This window comes from Rana temporaria, chromosome 5 (genome assembly GCF_905171775.1).
Source record: "Rana temporaria chromosome 5, aRanTem1.1, whole genome shotgun sequence".
In the NCBI taxonomy this organism is placed as follows: domain Eukaryota; kingdom Metazoa; phylum Chordata; class Amphibia; order Anura; family Ranidae; genus Rana; species Rana temporaria.
Genome location: NC_053493.1, coordinates 43,545,632 through 43,572,842, shown reverse-complemented (window position 1 = coordinate 43,572,842; position 27,211 = coordinate 43,545,632). Strand labels below are relative to the sequence as shown.

Genomic DNA, 27,211 nt, shown 5'->3' with positions numbered 1-27,211 from the left:
GTTCGTAAATCACGTCAATCACGTCAGGTCATCACATATTAGCATAAAACACGCCCCCCTTCCACATTTGAATTACGCGGGCTTACGCCGGCCCCATTTATGCTACGCCGCCGCAACTTACGGAGCAAGTGCTTTGTGAATACAGCACTTGCTCCTGTAAGTTGCGGAGGCGTAGCGTAAATACGATACGCTGCGCCGCCGTAACATAAAGCGCAGCTACCTGAATCTACCCCACTTTTCTAATTCGGATCCCATAGACTTCAATTGGGTTCGTTATTCGGCTTCCAACTTTTGGGATGTTCGAGAACTGAACCTTTTGTACCACTGTATAAATCATGTGTAATAACAATAAAACATAGTAATAATAAAATGACACAAATTAGATAAGCAAATCCGATTTATATTTATTATTTTTTTGCCAGATTTACAATTTTCCTGCAAAATATGACATACAAAATGTTTATGGATACGTAAAACATTATGCAATGTGGGGTATTGGAATGTGGCCCATTTTTTGGGTGGGCATTTGGTGGATGAGAAGCTGTTATTTATTGAAACCAATATTACAGGTTGTTTTTCTGTCCCTACATTCAGGATCAGGAAATAGCAGGTACAGCCATGAATCTAAAAATAAAAAAATAAGAATTATAATAATAAAAAAATAACAGCGGGTCCTCGGCTAAGGGGGCTGGTGTTATAGTTTAATTTTATGTTCATAAATTGCTAGCAGCAGCAGACAAAGCCATCCAATCAGCAAACCGAGATTCTGCAGGAAGAACATTAGCCAGGGTCGTTGTGTCTGTATATGAGTCATTTCAGGCAACTATAAAAAGACAGATATGAATCACACATTAGTGCAGAAATATAGATATGTTACTTCGGCATAAGCATACCTAAATCCCAACGGCTTAAAAATCAAGCATTAAGAGATCATTCACATTGGGGGGGGGGTCTAAAACCCTGTGGCTGAGCTGCACATTTACTGACCCCCCGTACCCCTTTTAGCTACAGAGGCAGTAGCCGGTGGTTGGACGTGCTCACATGCCACGGCATCAATGCTTTGCAGCCGTGGCAGGAGTGATAACCTCTGTTGCATAGCACCTGTTAAATACAGCCCATGCACACAGTTGTGGCACACCAGTGTGGGGTTCAAGGGGTTAAAGTGGATGTAAACCCTTACCCAGTAAAGTGACTATCCTTAGGTGATACACAGAGATGGAACAAATCCTCCTATATAAGTTGTACATGTTTATCTGCAGTCGTCTCTTCTCTACTCTACATCCGTTCAAAGTCCAGTATTTATACAGCTTGTCTTTGCTTTCAGAAAGCAGTGGGCAGAGCTGAAATTACACTCCACAGAGCTTGACGTGAGGAAAGCTCTAAAGCCCTGTACACACGATCGGCTTGTCCGATGAAAACGGACCGATGGACAGGTTTCATCAGACAAACCGTACGTGTGTGGGCCGCATCGGTTTGTTTTCCATCGGTGAAAAAAAAATAGAACATGTTTTAAAATTTTCCTATGGCTAAATAAACTATAGAAAATAACGATCGTCTGTGTGGAATTCCATCGGAGAAAAATCCACGCATGCTCAGAATCAAGTAGACACATGCTGGGAAGCATTGAACTTCATTTTTCTCAGCACGTCGTAGTATTTTACGTCACAGCGTTGGATTTTTGACCGATGGTGTGTAGGCAAGACTGATGAAAAAGTGAATATAGAGGGCGCTCAACTATAGGATGTTATCTCACAACTACCCCCTATAGTTAAACAAATTAATATATAATTGAAATAATCAACAATAATAAATAGACAAATATAAATGACAATAGTGCATTAACACAATACAGTGCTTGATTGATGTCTCTTATTAAATAGTCCCAATACGTGCATTACAGTGAATCTGATATTATAATCTTCTTATCAACTGCATTCTTGCTTAGGTGATATCTTTCCGCCACCAAACATTAAAATCTTCTTTCACCCAAAAAGTGTTTAAACATATGGATGCGCTTACCAGAAGTATCCGACTTCTTTAGTGAAAAAGAGAGTCAGATAAAGCTTTAGCAGGATTGTGCCTGCACACATGCTGACAGGAAAATTGCTTTTGTAAACCTCATGCTCAGCGTCCCAGCAGGATATATGAAAAGACCGGAGAAAAAGCCAATAGCGTAATACTGTTTATTTTAAAACCATAAAAAAACACGGGAGCCAAGTGGCCTCTTACTTTAAAAAGTGCCTCCCAGCACTGGGGCTGCAGGTATGTCACCACTTGTAGCGGTTTCACTTTGTGCGGCTTTGTCTGCTCCCACCTCTGTGGTTGACATACAGATCGCCAGGTGCTGCTGGCTCCTCAGCGTTGGAGAGGACTTCGGGCTGTCACGTGACCAGGTACCACCGCCGACGTACGTTTCGTTGGTTAACGTCTTCAGGGGGCGTGGCTGGTCACAAAGGATCACGGGATTTGTAGTCTGTTCAGACCTCTCATTGGATCCGAACGGGAAAACACTAATTAGATTGCAGCCACAGTGCCATTCGGCTTCACAAGTAACCTTTACATGCACAGGCTGCAAATTACTTGGATGCAATCTTATTTAGAATAATACATTTAAAGTCGGCTATATTTATATTTATCACGAGAAATTATTACACATTCTCGACAAGTTGCAGTGTTTGCTCCATACTTGCATAGTTGCACTTGTCAGTTCTCCACATATAGGAGCTCTGGGATATGATTATTACGGCAGTATACCGTTGCTAGAGTATAAAATGTATTGTGATATCCATCTCCCCCACTCCTGCACTGTATATAAACTATTGCCATTCTAAATCATTTCTCTCATGCTAATCCCCCCTTAGCAAGCTGAACTTTTAATGATATGAACTCCAGAGCAGCCTGAACAGATGATATATATTTAGGGCCAGATTCTCATACTTTTAGAAAGGCGCAGCGTATCAGAGATACGCTACGCCGCCGTATCTTACCTGGCTCTAAGTCGAATCCAAGAAGATTTCGCGCCGTAAGTTACGGCGGCGTAGTGTATCTCTCGGCGCATTCAAATCGGCGGGTAGGGGGCGTGATTCATTTAAATGAAGCGATTGAACTGCGCATGCTCCGTTTTGAAATTTCCCGCCGTGCTTTGCGCGAAATGACGTCGCAACAACGTCATTTTTTAAACTTAGACGTGACTTACGTCCATCCCTATTCACGGACGACTTACGCAAAAAATAAAAAAATTCAAAATTCGACGCGGGAACGACGGCCATACTTTAACATGGCAAGTCTATCTATACGCCACAAAATAGCAGCTTTAACTATACGCCGGAAAAAGCCGACTAGAGACGACGTAAGAGAATGCGACGACCGCGCGTACGTTCGTGGATCGTCGGAATAAGCTCATTTGCATACCCGACGCTGAAAACGACGCGAACTTCACCCAGCGGGCGCCGAAGTATTGCATCTAAGATCCGAAGGCGTACGAAGCCGTACGCCTGTTGGATCTTACCCAAATGCTGTTGAATCTTGGTTTGAGGATTCAAACTAAAGATACGACGCAGGAAATTTGAAAGTACGCCGGTGTATCAGTAGATACGCCGGCGTACTTGCTCTGTGAATTTGGCCCTATGTATTTAGAAAAATGAAAAAATATTAGAAGACATAAAAAGAATAAAGGACAAATAGCCCCCCCCAATTCAATTTGTAGTAACCCATTGAGTGCTGGAGTTAATTATTCATTACCCCATACCTCCTTCTTAGCTAGCAGGTATGTCATGGGAATAATTACAGGAATATAATTAGTCTCAAACTGGATCTGGGGTCTCCGGCCTCAGTCGTTGGCCAGGAAACAATTCAGATCCAATTCAATATTGAGGCCAAGTGGCTGCATCGTCCGCAATCTATGCAGCCACTTCGTCTCATTTTGGGAAACACTCCTGGTCATGTGTGTTCCCCGCCAATGTCTGGAGACTTTGTCAATCCCATAGAATGTGCATAGACTAGGATCACTATCATGATGACTCGCGAAATGTCTTGACACACTATGGTTTGAAAAACTTTTTTTGATATTTGCTAGATGCTCATCGATCCTAATTTTGAGTTGACAGGTAGTTCTGCCTACGTACTGAAGTGAACATGGGCAGCTTCATCGGATATCCGACAAAAAAATCCATCGGATTAGATTCCATCAGATATCCGATCGTGTGTACAGGGAATGAGAGTGGATTGGAGGGTATGGACACACCCCTCCTCACAGAAACAGTCACAGGCTGTGTGGTAGAGATCCCTCTCCTGTCACCATTTTTCTCTTGGTGTCAGGGAAACTTGTCAGAAGTGTCTCAAGCAAATAGCAGAGGAATGAAGCGGTAGACAGGGACAGAGGGATTTGATTTCAATATAGGGACAGTCCCTCCAGATTAGGGACAATTGGGAGGTATGTACCAGGGACATAACTTACCTCTAATGAAGTGTCGCCTATATTATGGTTGCTGCTTACAGTAAAAATCCTCCATTCAATTATCTTCATCACAGCTGTGAATTTCTGATGCAGCACGGGTTAAAGGCATCGGCTGTGACTGTGAAGGGCTCCCGACTCTTGCTCCCCCTTCCTCTTCCCTCATCATTTAAAGTGGTTGTAAACCATATGAACAAAGCATATCCTTCAATAGTGTGTACTTCAATCGAGAGCACTAAGGCCCGGATTCAGAAACGAGATACGACGGCGTATCTCCGGATACGCCGTCGTATCTCTGAGTGCGGGCCGTCGTATCTATGCGCCCGATTCATAGAATCAGTTACGCATAGATTTCCAAAGATCCGACCGGCGTAAGTGTCTTACACCGTCGTATCTTAGGCTGCATATTTACGCAGGCCGCTAGGTGGCGCTTCCGTATAGTTACGCGAGGAATATGCTAATTAGGTATTTACGCCGATTCAGAAACGTATGTCCGGCCGGCGAATTTTTTTACGTCGTTTACGTTAGACTTTTTCCGGCGTAAAGTTACCCCTGCTATATGAGGCGTAGCTAATGTTAAGTATGGATGTCGTTCCCGCGCCGAGTTTTGAAAATTGTACGTCGTTTGCGTAAGTCGTTCGCGAATAGTGCTGTACGTAAGTTACGTTCACGTCTAAAGCAATGACGACTTGCGGCGTAATTTCGAGCATGCGCACTGGGATTTTTTCACGAACGGCGCATGCCGAAAAATACATCAAATAAGTGGGGTCACGATTCATTTACATAAAACACGCCCACATCATCCCCATTTGAATTAGGCGGGCTTACGCCGGACAACATACGTTACGCCGCCGTAACTAAGGGCGCAAGTCCTTTCTGAATACGGAACTTGCGCCCAAAATTACGGCGGCATAACGCTGCACCTAAAGATACTCCAAAGTATCTGAATCCGGCCCTAAGTGTCATTTCTGTCTGCTGCCTCCTTCCTCTGCTATTAGCTTAAGTCAGTTCTGACAAGTTTTCTGACACCAAGAGAAACATGGTGACAGTGGAGGGAGATCTAGCATACAGCCTGTGATTGACAGCCTCAGCTCTGTTCCTGTGTGCTGCTCCAATGAGCTCTCAGAGCACTCCCCACTAAGCTCTGCAGAGTGTAACTTCACTCTTCACTCTCTGCCCCCATTTTTCTGAATGCTCTGACAAGCTTTATACATTCTGCATTTTGAACTACTGTAGAGAAGAGACAACTGCAGATAAACAGGTACAACTTATGTGTGAGGAATTGTTTCATCTCTGTGTATCTCCTGAGGTTTTAAGAGTTTACAACCACAAAAACCCTTGCATTTTTTTCACCCGATGCAACACATTCTGCAAGTGAAGGATGGGATCCTGTCATTCATCCGCCTCTCCTCCGTTGTGTGAAAACAATACAAGGAGTTTTCTCTAGCGGATGCTTCTTGCAGAAGTGTTGTTTTGTTCTATGACAGTACTTTTTGGTTTTGTTTTTTTTCAATAGTTTATGATTTCCTTGGATTGGTTGAGGATGTAGTGGCAAAGTAGTTGTAACTTCACAGAAACGTTTGGATGTTCACTCACCATTTCTACGAGGGACAAATAGAGGAACATTCCCGCAGTGACTGCAAAGATCCAGATCTGCACATCGGGATTGGAGGACACAGAAAGGCCGATGTAGAGGCCAGCAAAGGCTGTTAAAGCGCTGATGAAGTTCATTAGAAAGGCAATCTTGGCTGTAAGTCCCGTGTTCAGTAATACCGCAAAATCACCTGTAAGATAAAATGAGGAACCGCAACTTAACCACTTGCCTACCGGGCACTTTTACCTCCTTCCTGCCCAGGACAATTTTCAGCCTTCAGAACTGTCACACTTTGAATGACAATTACGCGGTCATGCAACACTGTACACATGTGACATTTTTATAGAATTTTTTTTCACACAAATAGAGCTTTCTTATGGTGATATTTACCGTATTTATCGGTGTATGCCACGCACAGGCGTATAATACGCATCCTAACTTTAACCACTTAAGGACCCCTTCATGCCGATATACAACGGCAGAATGGCACATCCACGTACCTGTACGTGGCCCTTTAAGCCCAGCCATGGGGTCGCGTGCGCCGCCGGTCCGAAGCTCCGTGACCGCGGGACCCGATCGCCGCCGGAGTCCCGCGATCGATCCCCGGAGCTGAAGAACGGGGAGAGCTGTGTGTAAACACAGCTTCCCCGTTCTTCACAGTGGCAGCTTCATTGATCGTGTGTTCCCTAATACGATCAATGACGTCACACGCCCAGCCCCGCCCCCCTACAGTTAGAAAAACACATGAGGTCACACATAACCCCTACAGCGCCCCCTAGGGGTTAACTCCTAAACTGCCATTGTCATTTTCACAGTAAACAATGCATTTTTATAGCATTTTTTGCTGTGAAAATGACAATGGTCCCAAAAATGTGTCAAAATTGTCCGATGTGTCCACCATAATGTCGCAGTCATGAAAAAAATCGCAGATCGCCGCCATTAGTAGTAAAAAAAAAATGTATAAAAATGCAATAAAACTATCTCCTATTTTGTAAACGCTATAAATTTTGCACAAACCAATCGATAAACGCTAATTGCAATTTTTTTTACCAAAAATGGGTAGAAGAATACGTATCGGCCTAAACTGAGGAAAAAAAACTTTTTTTTATATCTTTTGGGGGGATATTTATTATAGCAAAAAGTAAAAAAAATATATATATTTTTTTATTGTCGCTCTATTTTTGTTTATAGCGCAAAAAATAAATACCGCAGAGGTGATCAAATACCACCAAAAGAAAGCTCTATTTGTGGGAAAAACAGGACGCCAATTTTGTTTGGGAGCCACGTCGCATGACCGCGCAATTGTCAGTTAAAGCGACGCAGTGCCGAATCGCAAAAACTGGCCAGGTCCTTTACCTGCATAAAGGTCCGGGGCTTAAGTGGTTAAGAGGGAAGTTTCAGGAAAAAAAACTTTCCACAGCCCCCTGCGTATAACACGCAGGCACAGTTTGCCCTCTATTTTCAGTGTAAAAAAGTAAGTGTTATACGCCAATAAATACAGTAATCATCACTGGGTTTTTTGCTAAATAAATGAAAAAGGACCAGAAAAAAAATCATAGTTTGTTTTAAAATTTTGCACACAGGTAATTTTTCCCCTTTACTGATGTGCGCTGATGAGGTGGCACTGGGAGGCTGCACTGATGGGCAAAGAAAAGCCCACACTGTAGCCATGTTTTACGGCTATAGTGCGGGTGGAATCTGAATAAAGCTCCAGGAAACTTGCAAATGATCTCTTGCAGTTGCACTGCAGAGTATAGTAACTTGTATTCATCTAGGAGACTTGTTAAAGGGAGATTTACTTACCCCATCCTCCATGCAGCTAAATCTGATCCCTGCAGCATCTTCTCCTCTATGTTCCAGCAGTCTAAGGTCTTGATGTTATCAAGACTAGAGGGGCACTGATACCATTTTCTTTTAAAGGTGAGTACAAGTACCAATACTTTTGGTCAAGTAGTCGCCGATACCGATATGTTGCACTGGTCCAAATCATTTGGTGGAGGTGTGATTATGGTGTGGGGTTGTTTTTCATGGGTTGGGCTTGGCCCCTTAGTTCCAGTGAAGGGAACTCTTATGCCGCGTACACACGATCTGTCAAACCGATGAGAACGGTCTGATGGACCGCTTTCATCGTACCAAACCGATCGTGTGTGGGCGTCATCGATTATTTATCCATAGGTTAAAAAAAAGCAATCTTGTTTTAAATTTCACCGATGGATACCTAACCGATAGAAAAAAAACAATCGCTTGTAGGCACGTCCATCGGTTAAAAATCCACGCATGCTCAGAATCAAGTCGACGCATGCTTGGAAGCATTGAACTTCGTTTTTTTCAGCACGTCGTTGTGTTTTACGTCACCGCAATCTGACACGATCGGTTTTTTAACCTATGGTGTGTAGGCACGACTGACCATCAGTCAGCTTCATTGGTTTACCGATTAAAACGGTCCATCAGACCGTTCTCATCGGATGGACTGATCGTGTGTACGGGGCTTTAAGGTGTCAGCATATCAAGACATTTTGGACAATTTCATGCTCCCAACTTTGTGAGAACAGTTTCCGGATGGCCCCTTCCTGTTCCAACATGACTGCACAAAGCAAGGTCCATTAAGACATGAATGAGCGAGTTTGGGGTGAAGGAACTTGACTGGCCTGCACAGAGTCCTGACCTCAATCCAATAGAACACCTTCAGGATGAATTAGAGTGAAGACTGGCTTTGGAGAACCTGACCCCGAGATAGCCAAGCAGAATCCAAGGAGACCCAATTCATAGGAGAACAACAAAAAGGGTGCTTGGCATATGCACTACGCAATTACATTTAAAAAAAATATTATTTATTATTAAAAAAATGTTTTAAAAAAACATTGGTTCAGGTATGTATAGCCTCTAAAATAATTAAATGTATTTAAATCACTGCTATAAGAATTGGGGCCAGATTCACGAATAATTGCGGCGGCGTAACATATCGTAGATACGTTACACCGCCGCAAGTTTTCATCGCAAGTGCCTGATTCACAAAGCACTTGCGATGAAAACCTACGCCGGCGGCCTCCGGCCTAAGGCGGGCCAATTTAAATGGGCGTGTGCCATTTAATTTAGGCGCGCTCCCGCGCCGGACCTACCGCGCATGCTCCGTTTCCGAACTCCCGCCGTGCTTTGCGCGCCGTGACGTTATTTTTTTGAACGGCGACGCGCGTAGCGTAATTCCGTATTCCCGGACGGCTTACGCAAACGACGCTGATTTTTTAATTTCAACGCGGGAACGGCGGCCATACTTTAGACAGCAATACACTTGCTGACTAAAGTTAAGGCACCAAAAAAAAAAGTGTAACTTTGCGACGGGAAACTAGACTAAACTCCTAATTTGCATACCCGACGCTGGTTTACGACGCAAACTCCCCCCAGCGGCGGCCGCGGTATTGCATCTTAAGATCCGACAGTGTAACAATTACACCTGTCGGATCTTATGGCTAGCTATGCGTAACTGATTCTATGAATCAGTCGCATAGATAGAACCGCCAATCAACTGAAAATTGGGAGTATTTAACTCCGAGACAGTAAAGGCATCTGCTGGTCTCATGTGGCTGCTGATGCTTGTTGGTAGCTATGGAATTTTAATGGGTTCATCAACACAAAAGTGCTTTTTAAAGTGATGCATACACTTTCCATGCTGGAGAGATAAGTGCCGGTGTTTACTGGAAAAGAGTTTATGATGCAGAGAGACTTACCCCAAGGACACATCACATTTACCCTCTATGTAGCACTATCACTAATCTTCACTGTAATCCTAATCCTGTACAATTTTCCTTTAAATATAACAAAACCATATAATATGAGGTCAAACCCTAAACACTTCTATCAGACAGGCTCTTCCACTACACAGCTGAAGGTAAATCAAGAAAATTGTGCAATGTATGGCCAGTTTGACCCTTCCAGTAATCTTAACCCTCTACATAACTCTAACCCTCGGACATTAGCCCTATATGTGAAGATTAAATCTAAAACTACCCCTCCCTCTAATTCTTTCTTTAACACTACTCCTCCATGTAAACCTAATGCCGTGTACAGACGATCGGAAATTCTGACATCAAAAGGGTGGATTTTTTTTCCGACGGATGTTGGCTCAAACTTGTCTTGCATACACACGGTCGCACAAATGTTGTCGGAAATTCCGAACGATAAGGACGCGGTCACGTACAAGACGTATGACGGCACTATTAAAGGGAAGTTCAATACCAGTCGTGTAAGTAGAAGTTTGGTGAGAGACGATTCGCACTGTCAGCCTAGTGCTTTTGAGTCCGTTACAGCGTGACGAATGTGCCATCTCCATTACGAACGCTAGTTTTACCAAACCGAGTGCTTCCGTCTCGTACTTGATTCAGAGCATGCATGGAATTTTGTGCACACACGATCGGACATTACGAGAACGGATTTTGTTGTCAGAAAATTTGAGAACAAGCGCTCACATTTTTGTTGTCGGAAATTCCGACAGCAAATGTCCGATGAAGCCTATACACAGTCGGAATTTCCGACAACAAACTCCCATCGAACATTTGTTGTCGGAAATTCTGACCGTGTGTACGCGGCATTACGGTAACCCTCTGTAAAATAACATCAATTCTCCTCCTAAACCTAACACTAATGTTTCTTGCTATCCTAACAGTTATTCTCCTGGTTATCCTAACCCTAAAACTAGCTTTACCTGTAATATCAACACTAACCCTCCATGTAACACTAACCCTCACTTTAAATTAAAACATTAATCCCTCCCTTTAAACCAAACATTAATCCCTCCCTGTAACCCTAACATCAATCCCTCCCTGTAACCCTAACATCAATCCCTCCCTGTAACCCTAACATCAATCCCTCTCTGTAATCCTCACATCAATCCCTCCCTGTAACCCTAACATCAATCCCTCCCTGTAACCCTAACATCAATCCCTCTCTGTAACCCTAACATCAATCCCTCCCTGTAACCCTAACATCACTCCCTCCCTGTAACCCTAACATCAATCCCTCCCTGTAACCCTAACATCAATCCCTCCCTGTAACCCTAACATCAATCCCTCCCTGTAACCCTAACATCAATCCCTCCCTGTAACCCAAACATCAATCCCGCCCTGTAACCCTAACACTAATCCCTCCCTGTAACCCTAACATCAATCCCTCCCTGTAACCCTAACATCAATCCCTCCCTGTAACCCAAACATCAATCCTGCCCTGTAACCCTAACACTAATCCCTCCCTGTAACCCTAACATCAATCCCTCCCTGTAACCCAAACATCCATCCCTCCCTGTAACCCTAACATCAATCCCTCCCTTTAACCCTAACATCCACCCCTCCCTGTAACCCTAACATCAATCCCTCCCTGTAACCCTAACACTAATCACTCCCTGTAACCCAAACATCACTCCCTCCCTGTAACCCAAACATCAATCCCTCCCTGTAACCCTAACATCAATCCCTCCCTGTAACCCAAACATCAATCCCTCCCTGTAACCCTAACACTAATCCCTCCCTGTAACCCAAACATCAATCCCTCCCTGTAACCCTAACACTAATCCCTTCCTGTAACCCAAACATCAATCCCTCCCTGTAACCCTAACACAAATCCCTCCCTGTAACTCTAACATCAATCCCTCCCTGTAACCCTAACATTAAACCCTCCCTGTAACCCTAACATTAATCCCTCCCTGTAAACCCTAACATCAATCCCTCCCTGTAACCCTAACATCAATCCCTCCCTGTAACCCTAACATAAATCCCTCCCTGTAACCCTAACACTAATCCCTCCCTGTAACCCTAACATCAATCCCTCCCTGTAACCCTAACATCAATGCCTCCCTGTAACCCTAACATCAATCCCTCCCTGTAACCCTAACATCAATCCCTCCCTGTAACCCAAACATCAATCCCTCCCTGTAACCCTAACACAAATCCCTCCCTGTAACCCTAACATCAATCCCTCCCTGTAACCCTAACATCACTCCCTCCCTGTAACCCTTACACTAATCCCTTCCTGTAACCCAAACATCAATCCCTCCCTGTAACCCTAACATCAATCCCTCCCTGTAACCCTAACATCAATCCCTCCCTGTAACCCTAACATCACTCCCTCCCTGTAACCCTAACATTAAACCCTCCCTGTAACCCTAACATTAATCCCTCCCTGTAACCCTAACATCAATCCCTCCCTGTAACCCTAACATCAATCCCTCCCTGTAACCCTAACATAAATCCCTCCCTGTAACCCTAACACTAATCCATCCCTGTAGCCCTAACACTAATCCCTCCCTGTAACCCTAACATCAATCCCTCCCTGTAGCCCTAACACTAATCCCTCCCTGTAACCCTAACATCAATCCCTCCCTGTAGCCCTAACACTAATCCCTCCCTGTAACCCTGCCTGCAACTCTAACCCTCCCATGTGTAAACTTAACTCTTAGTTTGCCTGCCCCATTCTCCTGTACTATAATCCTCTGTGCACTCAACAGTATTGGCTCTGGAATTGCCTGCATGGTGGTGTAGCAATGGTGGCTCACCTATAAATATATTTACTAAATAACAAACGTTCAGCAGAGTTGTGATTCTGGAGCGGTGAAGAAAATAAGTCATAGTGGTACAACGCAGACATTACAGACCGGTCATACATACCCATTTCATGGGGGATCTCATGACAAAGAATGGCAATGGTTGTGGCTACACCAGTCTCGGTGGAAGAGGAAAATGCCGAACCAATCACCATCCCATCTGCAAAGTTATGTAAACTGTCTCCCACCAAGATCATAATTGCTAATAGTGTGATTCCTTTATCTAGGAGAAAAATAAAAACAAACAATATACATAAATACTGTATATACACACACAACAACAGGTATAAGAACACAGTTATATAAAGCTGTATACAAACACCGGAAGAACCCCTTTACAGCATAGTTGCCTCTAGGCTTCAGTTCGGCGTTGACCACTCTGCCTTCTTTTAGGTGTTTGTTGTGCACACATTGGCACATTACATGACCACAGGACACAAACCTTTCTGGTCGGGTGCAACTGGAAGGTGAACTGGAGCCACTTATCTAAGGGAGAATCAATAGTGTCCGGGTTGAGTGCCTACGCGTTTCACCTCCAGGCAGTGTGTCATGTATGATCTCATGTCATTGAGTACCTAGCTTTATCTTTCAAACAATAATTTTTGAGTGGAAAGTTTTGTTTCTTCTTATCTACCTGTTCACAACAATCTTCAAGATGTACACTGAGCTGTGTATGTGGGGGGGATGGGGGAACAGGATGAATTAACTGTCTTGCACATGGGTGGGAGTTATTTCAATCAGGATGGCTGAATGTGCTGAACCTTGAAAAATGCCAAAGATGCCAAGGGCCATGACGGAGCTAGAGTGGAGATAAAGCTACAGTGTAGGGTGCCTACACTCTAGATCAGTGGTCTCTAAACAGTGGCCCAGGGGGTCGGATGTGGCCCTTTGATTGCTTTTATCTGGCGCTTGGGGCACTATTCCCCTTACTGTCAGCAACAGTGGGGCATGGTTGCTGCCACTGACCCCAACGTAATGGCACTATTCCCTCGCTGACACCAACTATGGGGCACTATTCCTCCCATTGAAACTAATGATGGCACACTCTTTCTCCCACTGACCAGTGATGGCTGGTGTTTTTTGTTTGGAGGGGGGGGGGTGGCAAACAACCCTCCCTCCGTGGCACCTCACTCCCCCCCCCCACTGTTTGGCAGTCCACCGGAACTTACCCGACTGGCGGGGGATCATCAGGGAGGGGGAGGCAGGCTGCAGCAGGATGGCGTCTTCCTCTGAGGTCTCCCCTTCCGCAAGGCATCCAATAGGACCGCCTAAGCTTTCAGCCAATCAGGAACCACGTAACATACCATGTGCTTCCTGATTGGTAGAGAGGCGATTCAGTGTTAGAAAAGAAAATAGTAATTTGCTTTTCTAACACATTTGGGTGGACTGCGAGCGCAATGCTCCAAGTCCATCTTTTTTCAAGCCTATTTCACCTATACAAATAAAGCAGTGCAAAAAATAGTTCCTAAATAACCTAGGGGCAGATTCTTAAAGGACTTACGAAGGCGCAGCGCCATGTACGCCGTCGTAAGTCCTAATCCGACCCGTCGGATCTATGCGCCTGATTCTTAGAATCAGTTACGCATAGATATCCATTAGATCCGACAGACGCATTTTTTTTGACCGCTAGGTGGCGCTTCCGTCGAATTCCGCGTCGAGTATGCAAATTAGCTAGATATACGCGAATTCCAGAACGTACGCGCGGCCGACGCAGTAAAGTTCCGACGTTTACGTTAGGCTTTTCCCGGCGTATACTTGCCCCTGCTATATGAGGCGCAGCCAATGTTAAGTATGGTCGTAGTTCCCGCGACAAAATTTAAAATTTTTATGTAGTTTGCGTAAGTCGTCCGTGAATGGGGCTGGACGTCATTTACGTTCACGTCGAAACCAATGACGTCCTTGCGGCGTACTTTGGAACAATGCACACTGGGAAATTCCACGGACGGCGCATGCGCTGTTCCGCAAAAATGTCAATAACGTCGGATGACAGTAGTTTTACATAAAACACGCCCCCCTGATCCAAATTTGAATTAGGCGGGCTTACGCCAGCCGATTTACGCTGCGCCGCCGCAACTTACGGAGCAAGTGTTTTGAGAATACAGCACTTGCCCGTGTAAGTTGCGGAGGCGTAATGTAAATCAGATACGTTACGCCCGCACAATTTTACGCGGCTGTACGTGAATCTGCCCCCTAAAATCTAATGCAGCTAGCACAAAAAGATCATCACATAATCCAAGTAAAATGCATAAGGTAAGGTGCAGCGCAAGAACAGGTAAACTAAAAAATGCAATGATAAATGCAGTATTAAAAGAGCAATGTGCTTAATGCACGGCGCTCCATTGCCACTGACATCAATAATGGCGCATTATTCCTCCCACTGACACCAATGATGGTGTCAGTGGGAGTAGCCAGGATTATTCAGTATATGTCAGTAGAAGCTGTTATATAGAGAAAAAGGAAAATAAAATGATGTGATTGGATACTAACGTTTCTCTCTCACTCTCAAACTTATTGGTGGAATTTCTGCTACAGGGCCCTCTGTAGGTTCACAGTCTTCTGGAATTCTCTATAAAAAAAGTAAAACAAGTCCCTATTGTAAAATACTACAGTATATTTTGGGTCAAAATGATAAAAATGTATACAAACTTTATATACTGACCATAAAAATGACAATCTACATATACAGTATCCACATAAAAGAATACTGTACTTACTATTACGTTGTGCGGGAAACCTGCATTCCGTGCGCATTTCCTGCACCACATTCAAAAAGCACTGCACCTGTGATCTGCAACGGGTGTCAGTGTTAAATTAATGACACCCCATCATGTAGTACACTAGTACCATGCGATCCAGTTGCTGTGCGTTTTGTAAAGTAGTGCATGTCTGGCGCATTTTCAGCCCATTCAAATGATGATCTGAAACCGCACTGCACCCAGATCGCATAGAAATGGCACCGGAACGCACAACGTGTTCCTGATCGATTCATAATGTGGACCAGTCCTAATAGTTTAGCCCAGATTCTGATAAGCCCCCCGCCCGCAGACCCCCACAACCACCACCCAGGGTTGTGGGGAAGTTCCGAAAAGATGGGGAAAAAGGTGCTTTGTGTCTGGTATCGATTTTAAGGGGAACTCCACACCAAAATTAAAAAAGAAATTGGCGTGGGCTCCCCCGAAATCCATACCAGACCCTTATCTGAGCAAGCAGAGTGGCAGGCCAGGAAAGAGGGTGGACGAGCGAGCTCCCGAACCATACCAGGCCGCTTGCACCAAAAAGTAAAAACCATAATAGACAGTTTTTGACAATTCAATTCCTTCATTAAAAAAAGAAAACAAAATTGTGTCCCGCGATGTCCATCCATCTTCAATCCATGCTGATTTATTATCCTTGATTTCCCATCTACATTGCCAGGAGACGGCAATACATTACAGCTGCGAGCAAGTTTAAATGACACTGTTTTACACATCACACAGATGCACCACTTTACAGGCAGACTAAGGGGACCCCCCCAGGCACAATATTTAAAGGAACATTTCATTTTTATTGTTTCAATTTAAGCATTATTAAAATCACTGCTCCTGAAAAAATGGTTGGAAAGTTTATTAGCATTTACATACACTTTAAACTAGGGTTGTCCCGATACCACTTTTTTAGGACCGAGTACAAGTACCAATACTTTTTTTCATGTACTCGCCGATACCGAATACCAATACTTTTTTTTTAAATGTGTCCCCAAATGCAGCCGTGTCCCCAAATGCAACAATGTCCCCCACAAATGCAGCCATGTCCCCCACAAATGCAGCCATGTCCCCCACAAATGTAGCCATGTCCCCAAAGAGAAAGCCAAGCCCTCCCCTCCCCCCCGCCGCCTAGTTAATAAGCGCGGGGAACAATACAGCTTTCATTTGAACAGCTGTGTGTTCCCCGCCACGCCTCGTCATATATAGCCCCTCCCCCTTGTCCGGGCACTTTGATAGACAGATCACCCATCCAATCCTGGGACGGGTGATCTGTCTATCAAAGTGCCCGGACAAGGGGGAGGGGCTATATATGTCGAGGTGCGGCAGGGGAACGCACAGCTATTCAAATGAAAGCTGTAATGTTCAAATAGACGGCGGCGGCGGTCTTGGCTTTCTCTTTGAGGACTGCACTGCTCCGCTCTCTGCCCCCTCGCCGCCCCCTCTCCGCCCGCTCTCTCTGAAAAAAAGTATCGGGCGAAGCATCGGGAGCATTTGCGCGAGTATCGGTATCGGGACAACCCTACTTTAAACCTAATATTGTGAGTCACAGTAGCCACAATGGCTATACTGGAAGATTTAGAACTGTATAGTGAGTCCTCCCTTTTACTATAGTCTGTACTAAAGCAAATTGTAATAGGGCATTGCTTAAAGAGGAACTTCACCCGGGCATGTGAAAATTTTAAGTACTACAAAATGCTGTAGCTACTGACCACTGGCAGAGCTTCAGGGGTCACATTGGCGACCCCGCCCAAGCAGCCTCCCTTTCAATTTGGCTTTCTCACCCCTCCACTATCCCCTCCACTACTATCCCCTCCACTACTCTTCAGGATGGAGAGTGGGGAAGGGGCTGGTAACTATGCAATTTACTGGTCGCTTCCTATTCTGAATGAACACAGTGAGTGATTGGTACCAAATTCTCACTGTGTTCATTCATAACTGAAGCATAGTAAACTGTGTTTGCTATGCTTCAGTTTATGAATGAACAGGAAAGCTGTGCAGAGCTCTTCCTGTTCATTCATTTTGTGCAGCTGAGGCTGCCAAAAGGAGCTGGGGAATGTGTTTCCTCAGACCCTTTCTCTGTCTCAAAAGTGACAGAGAAAAAGCCCCCCTCCATAAAAAAAAAGCTTTAAAAAAATGTAAAATGTTAAAATACACACACATATATATATACACAACAAATAATTGTAAAAAGTATAAATAATTAAAAATGTAAAAGATAATAGAAAAAAAATGAAGGGCTCATTCACACAGGTTCTTTTGCACATACAGTGTGAATGAGCGTTTCGTTTGTGTGATTGGAGCCACCTGTTACTCCACGGGGATGCAGCTGTATTTCCTAATCTGATGTGCAGATTGAGTGAGTGGCACCAAATACACTGGGCCAGATTCACAAAGAGATACGACGGTGTATCTCCTGATACGCCGTCGTATCTCTGAGTTCTGCCGGTCGTATCTATGTGACTGATTCAGAGAATCAGTTACGCATAGATATTCCTAAGATCCGACAGGTATAAGTGTCTTACACCGTCGGATCTTAGGCTGCAATTTCAGGCCGGCCGCTAGGTGGCGTTTCGTTTTTTTTTACGCGACAAATATGCAAATGAGGATTTCCGCCGATTCAGAAACGAACGACCGCCCGGCGCATTTTTTTTACGTTGTTAGCGTTCAGCTTTTTCCGGCGTATAGTTACCCCTGGGTCTATGAGGCGCAGCCAATGTTAAGTATGGCCGTCGTTCCCGCGTCAAATTTTAAAATTTTACATTGTTTGCGTACGTCGATTCAGAAAACAGCTGGACGTAAGTTACGCTCACGACGAAACCAATGACGTCCTTGCGACGTCATTTGGAGCAATGCACGCCGGGATTTTTTAGGGACAGCGCATGCACAGTTCGTTCGGCGCGGGGACGCGCTTCATTTAAATGAAACACGCCCCCTACCCGCCAAATTTGAATTCTGCCGGGTGATTTACGCTACGCCGCCGCAACTTTACAGGCAAGTGCTTTGTGAATAAAGCACTTGCCTGAAAAACTTGCAGCGGTGTAACGTAAATCAAATACGTTATGCCCGCCCTAAAATACGCCCATCTACGTGAATCTGGCCCTCTGTCTGTGTTTGGGGTAGTACACTTGCATTCACACGCCTGTCAAATTATGACCTGTAGCTGTGTTCATACAGTTGCTGTATCCCTATAGGCTGCCTGCACACAGCCCCAGCCACATCGATTTTTTTTATCTGGTTCGCACTGTACATACCACAGACAGCACCCATGTGAATGAGCCCCAACACCCAAGCAACTTTCATTTTCAGGTGAAGGTAAAGTTTTATATCTCAAACTTGGACTGTCCCATTAGAGGAATAGGTGGGAATTCAGATAAATGACCCCTATAATGAAGAAGGGGGAAGGGTTATAGACCCTTCCAATAAACAAAAACTTAAGGTGATTTGTAACATCTTTAATAGAGTTGCACCGATACCGTTTTACTATCGGCGAGTACAAGTACTGATACTTTCAGTCAAGTACTCGGCGATACAGAATTCCGATACTTTGCGTTGCGATTTGCGTCAATACAAAATAAATTGGAACAAATCGCACTGCAAAAAATCGCAGGCATTTTGAACAAGAATGTGGCGCGATTCCTGATCCAAATCACATGCCATTTCCCCCACTGCTCCTGTGTAGGGATGAGCTCCGGGGTGTTCGCACAGTCCATGTGCAGAGCCCGCCAGGAAGTCTGCATGGCGCTGCGCTAACCACAGGCAGGGAGATATTTCCCGATGTCTGCAGCCAAGCATCGGGAATATGTCTCCCTGCCTGTGATTTGTCGCCATGCAGACTTCCTGGCGGGCTCTGCACATGGACAGTGTGAACACGCCGGAGCTCATCCCTACTCCTGTGTGTGTGTGTGTATAGAAAGGGAAAAGCGCCATCTAGTGGGCAGTTTAAAAAATGATAGAACTCACAGGCGCGGGTTCAGAAAGGAGATACGACGGCGTATCTCCGGATACGTCGTCGTATTTCTGAGTGTGCGTGGTCGTAACTATGCGACTGATTCAGAGAATCACTTACGCATAGATTTTCCTAAGATCTGACCGGCGTAAGTGTCTTACACCGTCGTATCTTAGGCTGCATATTTACGCTGGCCGCTAGGTGGCTCTTCCGTATATTTACGCGAGGAATATGCAAATTAGCTAGATACGCCGATTTAGAAACGTACGTCCAGCCAGCGCATTTTTTTACGTCGTTTACGTTAGGCTTTTTCCGGCGTAAAGTTACGCCTGCTATATGAGGCGTAGCTAATGTTAAGTATGGACGTCATTCCCGCGTCGAGTTTTTAAAATTTTACGTTGTTTGCATAAGTCGTTTGCGAATAGGGCTTTGCGGTATAATTTCGAGCATGCGCACTGTGATTTTTTCACAAATGGCGCATGCGCCGTTCGTAAAAAACGTCAAATACGTGGGGTCACAGTTAATATACATAAAACATGCCCACATCATCCACATTTGAATTAGGCGGGCTTACGCCGACACACATACGTTACACCGCCGTAACTAAGGGCGCAAGTTGTTTCTGAATACGGAACTTGCGCCCAAATTTACAGCGGCGTACCGTATCTGCGATACGTTACGCCCGACCATAGATAGACAATTCTATCTGAATCCGGGCCACAGTATATATCTGGCCACATGCAAAATAATCTACATAGGTGTCCCTGTCCGCTGATGATAGCAAATCAGGGCCGCTAGAGGAGAAGTTCCGGGACCCAATGGGGTAGATTCAATAAGCAATTGCGTCTGCGTAACCATAGTTACGCAGCGCAATTGCTTACTTGCGCCGGCGTATCGAATGCTCCTGATTCAGGAACCTCGATACGCCGACTGCAGCCTAAGATATGCCTGGCATAAGGCTCTTATGCCGTCATATCTTAGGCTGCATTCTTACCCAGGCCGCTAGGTGGCGTTCCCGTAGTGGTCAGCGGCGTAGAGTATGCAAATTGCATACTAACGCCGATTCACAACCGTACGCGCACCCTGCGTACGCAGTTTACGTCGTTTGCGTACGTCGGTTTTTGCGTAAGGGGCAGGGGCAGCCAATGCTACGTATACCCGTCATTCCCGTGTCGCGTTTTCGAAAAATTACGTTGTTTGCGTAAGTGAATCGTGAATGGCGCTGGATGCCATTCACTTTGAAGCAAATGACGTCCTTGCGACGTCATATACCGCAATGCACGCCGGGAAAGTTTCCCAACGGAGCATGCGCACTACGTTCGGCGCTGGAACGTGCCTAATTTAAATGATCCACGCCCCCTATGGGATCATTTAAATTGCGCGCTCTTCTGCCGGGCATTTTTCAGGAGCGCCCACGCAATTTACGGAGCTACTGCTCCGTGAATCAAGCGTAGCGCAGGAAATTTACGGAGGTGCAACGGCAAAACGGTGCGCTGCGCCTCCGTATGAAATGGGCAAATGTACCTGAATCTACCCCAATGTGTATAGGGCGGAAGTGATGTCAGCTTGGGCGCAGATCGCCTCTACATCTCCTCCGGCCCTGTAAGCGCCTCCAGCGGCCGTGATTTGCTATCATCTGTGGACCGGTATAACACCTATAGAATTTTTTTTGCATGTGGACAGAAATGTACCGTGAGTTCTAATGTTTTTTTAAACTGCCCATTAGATGGTGCTTTTCCCTTTCTATACACACAGACACAAACACAGGAGCGGTGGGGGAAACTGAATGCGATTTAGACAGGAATCGCACCGCATTCCTGTTCAAATCGCATACGATTCTTTGCCGTGCGAAATGCGCCCATTCGTTTTGTATTGACGCACAGCAAAGTATTGGTTTTGGCATTGGGAACATTTGGGTGATTACTGATACTCACGCAAATGCTTGGTATCAGTGGCAGTGCTTCCCTAATGTATATTGCTTTCCAAGAAAGCTGCAGAAATAAATAAAAAAGTTAATAAATAAGCAATTAATTAATTAGCAGCTAATACATAATAAAGAAAACCATCTTACCAGCTGAATTGTAGAGGTAGATTTGGCTTTTCTTGACTGATCGTTCAAATGGGATTCCAATTGCAGATCATGAGAATGTGTCAGGTGCAAACTGACCAATGACAGCCCCTGGACAAAGACAGTATAATTGAAACTCAGAAGAATGCTAAATATGATAATAAACTCTTACATAAGCCCACTGAGGAGACTGCTATCAAGTGATGAAGTAAATTCTCCTACATAAGCTGTACCTGTTTATCTGCAGTCTTTTCTTCTCCAGAGCACTTCAACATGCGCAGGCCAAAGGGCATTTTCCCACTTTGCAAGAGGCGGGGGTGGGGGATCTGGTGTCACATGTTGCACAGCACTAAGGCCCATTTCACACTGGGTGCAGGTGGTGCGCTGGCGGTATAGCGGCGCTATACCGTCGTTTTTGCCGTGATATTTGGCCGCTAGCGGTGCCGTTTTAAACCACACTAGGGGCCGAGAAAGGGTTAAAACCACCCGCAAAACGCTGCTACAGCAGCGGTTTGCGGGCGGTGTAGCCGTGATTCAAAAGATTCAAAAGATTTCAAATAAACTTTTTTCTCATTGTCATTATGGGTTATAGTTTGTACAATTTTGAGGACAATAACGAATTTAATCCACAAGGCTGTAACATAACAAAATGTGTAAAAAGTGAAGCAACGTGAATACTTTCCGGATGCACTGTACAAGGGGCATACCGGGCATATGCCGCATGTCACATCTCCCCTTAGTGCACTCTCAGCTGCGAGTCGGAGCCACACTCGAGTGACAGTGACACCCGTCGGCACATCAGTGGGCCGGGACCCGCAACAATCCCCTTCACTCTGGCACGGTGGCCGCGGCTCTGATGATCTGATCAGTCTCGGCAATCTCACACAGCCGAGCAGAGTGAAGCCGCCTCCCCCTCCTCCTTTATGTCTACACAGGGGGAGGGGACCCGACATGCAGTCCCGCGCTGATCTAAGGTACATTCTGAGTCTGAAGAGGGGGTCTGTATTGTAGGGGGTTTCTGTATTGTAGGGGTAGTCTGAAATGTAGGGGGGGTCTGTAATGTAGGGGGGTCTGTAATGTAGGGGAGTTTTGTATTGTAGGGGGGGTCTGAAATGTAGGGGGGTTCTGTATTGTAGGGGGGTCTGTAATGTAGGGGAGTTTTGTATTGTAGGGGGGGTCTGAAATGTAGGGGGGTTCTGTATTGTAGGGAGGGGGTCTGAAATGTAGGGGGTTCTGTATTGTAGGGGCATATTGTCCGCATATTCATCCGTCCGTTGTGGATGAAAAAGGGACATACATGGGTCCCTATGTGATTACGGGTGTCAGCGGATGACCATCCGCTGACACCCGTAATTGTCCGCCTCCGCAAAGATCCGCATTTGCGGACAGAAGAAAATCCTATTTTTCTTCCGTCTGCCGGATCGGATGAACACGGACATACGGTCCGTGTTCATCTGATCCCCCATAGGGGAGAGCGGAGGAAAGACAGGGCGGTCCCTGCACAGTGTGCGGGGACCGCCCTGTCAGCTGACGGCTCAGCGGGGATTTTACGGAGGATCCCCGCTGAGCTTTTGCGGACACACGGAGCGGATCATTACTGATCCGCCCGTGTGAAAGGGCCCTAATGTGCTTTTTTACTGAAATGATGCACTTCATAGACTACTGCGTTAATATTGTGGGAAATTAAAACTTTAGTTCGAATCCATAAAGATTTTGCGCCGTAAGTTACGGTGGCGTAACGGCACGTAATTCAAATCGCCGATTAGGGGGCGTGTTTCATTTAAATGAAGCGTGACCCTGCGCCGAATGAACTGCGCATGCGGCGTTCCTAAATTTCCCGCCGTGCATTGCGCTAAATGACGTCCCAAGGACGTCATTTTTTTTAACATAGACGTGAATTACGTTCATCCCGATTCACGGACGAGTTACGCAAAAGAAAAAAATTCAAAATAAACGCGGGAACGACGGCCATAGTTAACATGGCAGGTCTAACTATACGCAACGAAATACCAGCTTTAACTATACGCCGGAAAAAGCAGACTAGAGACGCCGTAAAAAAATGCGACGGCCGCTCGTATGTTCGTGGATCGTCGGAAATAGCTATATATAAATTTGCATACCTGACGCGGAAAACGACGTGAACGCCACCCAGCGGACGCCGAAGAATTGCATCTTAGATCCGAAGGCGTACGAAGACGTACGCCTGTCGGATCTAACCCAGATGCCGTCGTATCTTGTTTTGAGGATTCAAAACAACGATACGACGCGGGTAATTTGAAAGTACGCCGGCGTATCAGTAGATACGCCGGCGTACTCGCTCTGTGGATCTTCCCCATAGTGTCTCTCTACATTTTAGGAACTTCCATAATAGAGATCCCACAATTCTACAATCTTGTGGAAAAGATAGTGTACCCCACTTGGAGAGGTTCTAATAGAGAGAGAGATTTATAACAGAGAGAAAGTAAATGGATATTTGTATTAAATATTTTTACACCTATATATAAATATTGAATTGGATTTAAATTACTTTATTAGTGATTATTAATTATTTTTAATATTTTGTTGATTACATTACATTCTTCCATCACATTAGTCATCAGCATCTCCATTATAGCATATTGGTTTACATTTTTTACATTTTCTTATTAACCACTTCCTTACTGGGCACATATACCCCTTCCTGACCAGGTGAAATTTCAGCTTGTGGCACTGCGTCACTTTAACTGACAATTGCGCGGTCGTGCCACGTGGTTCCCAAACAAAATTGACGTCTTTTTTTCTTTTGGTGGTATTTGATTGCCTCTGCGGTTTTTATTTTTTGCGCTATAAAGAAAAATAGAGCGACAATTTTGAAAAAAAAACACAATATTTTTTACTTGTTGCTGTAATAAATAGCCCAATTTTTTTAAAAAACATTTTTTTCTCAGTCTAGGCGATACATATTCTTCTACATATTTTTGGTAAAATAAAAAAAAAAATCGCAAGAAGTCTGGTTTGCGCAAAAGTTATTGCGCTTACAAAATAGGGGACAGAATTATTATTATTTTTTATTACTACTAATGGCGGTGATCAGCATTTTTTTCATGACTGCGACATTATGGCGGAGACATCGGACACTTTTGACACATTTTTGGCGCCATTCACATTTATACAGCGATCAGTGCTATAAATATGCAATACTTACTGTATAAATGTGACTGGCATTGAAGGGGTTAACACTAGGGGGTGAGGAAGGGGTTAAATGTGTACCCTGAATTGTGTTCTAACTGTGGGGGGAGGGGGGTGACTGGGGGAGGTGACCGATCTATGTCCCTATGTACAAGAGACACAGATCGGTCTCCTCTCTCCCCTGACAGGACATGGATCTCTGTGTTTACACACAGAGCTCCACGTCTTGTCCCTGTAGCCGCCGATCCCAAATGGCTGGCGGACATCACGGCAGCCAGACACGCGCATCAGCATCTCAGTGATGCGGCGGGCACGCGCGCAAGGCCGACTGCGCACGCAGGCCGTAAAAACACGGCCAGTTAGAGAAGTAGAACCTCCCTGCGGCCGTATAAAGTCATACGGCCTTCGGGTAGTGGTTAATATAGTAAGAAAATATCAGTATTTCTTACAAATACTGATATTTGCAATTAAACCAGAATTTAGAAAATTTTGGAAATGCCAGTAAAAACTTGGCTGTGCCAGTAAATGTTGGGCGTGGTGTCAGTAAATTTCAATCTGGTAGGTTGGCCACACTGTCAGAGGAGCCTGCTAGAATGGGCAAATCCAACAAGGAGGTCTCGGCCCACCCTCATAAATGTTACATCTGACGTTATGGGTGGACTGACCCTTTAAGCAGAAGCTGCACATCAAGAGCACAAATTCTTCAGCTTGATACAATTTCAGCTATTCCTGATGTTGGGCAGACCGAGTGCTCTTGTTTATGCTGAAAGCAGTTCTGTGGATTGAGTCAGAACAGACATACCATAATACAGAGTTCTACGGGCCGGGAGAACAGAAGACCAAAACATTTCACTTCCCTGGTATTTCACCATGCTGTGTGGATAATGTCAAGTGCCTGTGTCGTTTAATTGCAACATTGACATTAGACTCAATTCACTAAGTTATAACACATGCATTATTTACCATTAAATGTATTTTTTATTTTCTGCTACCATTGCATATTTTGCATGTCCATGTATAGAACATGGTGATCCATCATTTAACCACTTCTCCCCCGGACCATATTGCTGGTCAATGACCGGACCCCTTTTTGCGATTCGGCACTGCGTTGCTTTAACTGACAATTGCGCGGTCGTGCGACGTGGCTCCCAAACAAAATTGGCATCCTTTTTCCTCAGTTTAGGCCGATACGTATTCTTCTACATATTTTTTGTAAAAAAAAAATCGCAATAATTGTTTATTGATTGGTTTGCACAAAAGTTATAGCCTCTACAAAATAGGGGATAGTTTTATGACATTTTTATTAATAATTTTTTTTTTACTAGTAATGGTGGTGATCTGCAATTATTATCGGTACTGCGACTTTATGGCGGACACTTTTGACACATTTTTGGGACCATTGGCATTTTTATAGCGATCAGTACTATAAAAATGCATTGATTACTATAAAAATGCCACTGGCAGGGAAGGGGTTAACACTAGGGGGCGATGAAGGGGTTAAGTATGTTTCCTGGGTGTGTTCTAACTGAAGGGGGGGTGGGACTGACTAGGGGAAATGACTGATCGCTGTTCATACATTGTATGAACAGACGATCCGTCATTTCTCCCCCTGACAGGACCGGGAGCTGTGTGTTTACACACACAGCTCCCGGGTTCTCGCTCTGTAACGAGCTATCGCGGGTGCCCGACGGTGATCGTGCCCGCCGGGCACGCGCTTTGGCAGCAGGGGCGTGCGCTGACGCATAGCTACATGATCTCGCGCAGCCGAGTCGACCTGCCGCTGTATAACTGCAGCAGCTGGTTGGCTAGTGGTTAATATGGAGATTGTTATTTATATGCTTCTTACTTGCACACAGGTTCAGCAATGCTAAAATTGGAGTTCTACCCAAAAGTGGAAGTTCTACTTTAAGGCCTCCTCTCCGGTTCCTGTTTGTGAAGTGTAGCTTTTGGTGAGGAGGGGGAGCGGGTAGATGTAACCAAACAGAACCCCGTTCTGACAGAAGAGTACAGTGTGATCGTCTCTTCCTAATGATCAGGAACATTGATCTCTCTCTACTCCCAGTCAGTCCCCTCCCCCCACAGTTAGAAACACCTCCCAATACTTAACCCCTTGATCGCCCCCTGGTGTTTACCCCTTCCCTGCCAGTGACATTTATACAGTGATCAGTGGCTATTTTTAGCTCTGATTCCTGTATAAATGTCACTGGTCCCAAAAAAGTGTCAAAAGTGTCCAATCTGTCCACCGCAATTTTGCAGTCCCGCTAAAAATCTCTGATCACTGCCATTACTAGTAAAAAAAAAAATGGTCGCCGTGCGGGCGCGCGCGCCCCTGCCGCAAGCTCTGTGACCGTGATCACAGGACCCGCGGACTCAAAGTCTGCCGGTGTCCAGCGATCGTGTCACGGAGCTGCAGAACAGGGGAATGCCTGTGTAAACAAGGCATTTTCCTGTTCTGCCTTGTGACAGGACACTGATCTACTTCTCCCTGTCATCGGGATCAGTGATCAATGTTGCGTCACAGGTAGCCCAGCCCCCACACAGTTAGAATCCCTCCCTAAGACACACTTAACCGCTTCCTCGCCCCCTACTGGTTAACCCCTTCCTTGCCAGTGTAATTTACACAGTAATCAGTGCATTTTTATAGCACTG

At 45.1% G+C, this 27,211-nt stretch overlaps 1 protein-coding gene across 1 annotated transcript in view; it reads right to left on the bottom strand.

The window, feature by feature from the left end:
- Nucleotides 1-384: 384 nt before the first annotated feature.
- SLC39A12 (solute carrier family 39 member 12) overlaps nucleotides 385-27,211 on the bottom strand; it is a 68,192-nt gene continuing 41,365 nt past the window's right edge. The window contains exons 8-12 of the mRNA XM_040352477.1: nucleotides 21,398-21,505; nucleotides 15,124-15,202; nucleotides 12,701-12,859; nucleotides 6,050-6,237; nucleotides 385-823 (exon numbers count right to left, since the gene is read on the bottom strand). Coding sequence (XP_040208411.1) covers nucleotides 695-823; nucleotides 6,050-6,237; nucleotides 12,701-12,859; nucleotides 15,124-15,202; nucleotides 21,398-21,505 — 663 coding nt within the window. The 3' untranslated portion in view covers nucleotides 385-694. The remainder of the gene's footprint in view (nucleotides 824-6,049; nucleotides 6,238-12,700; nucleotides 12,860-15,123; nucleotides 15,203-21,397; nucleotides 21,506-27,211) is intronic.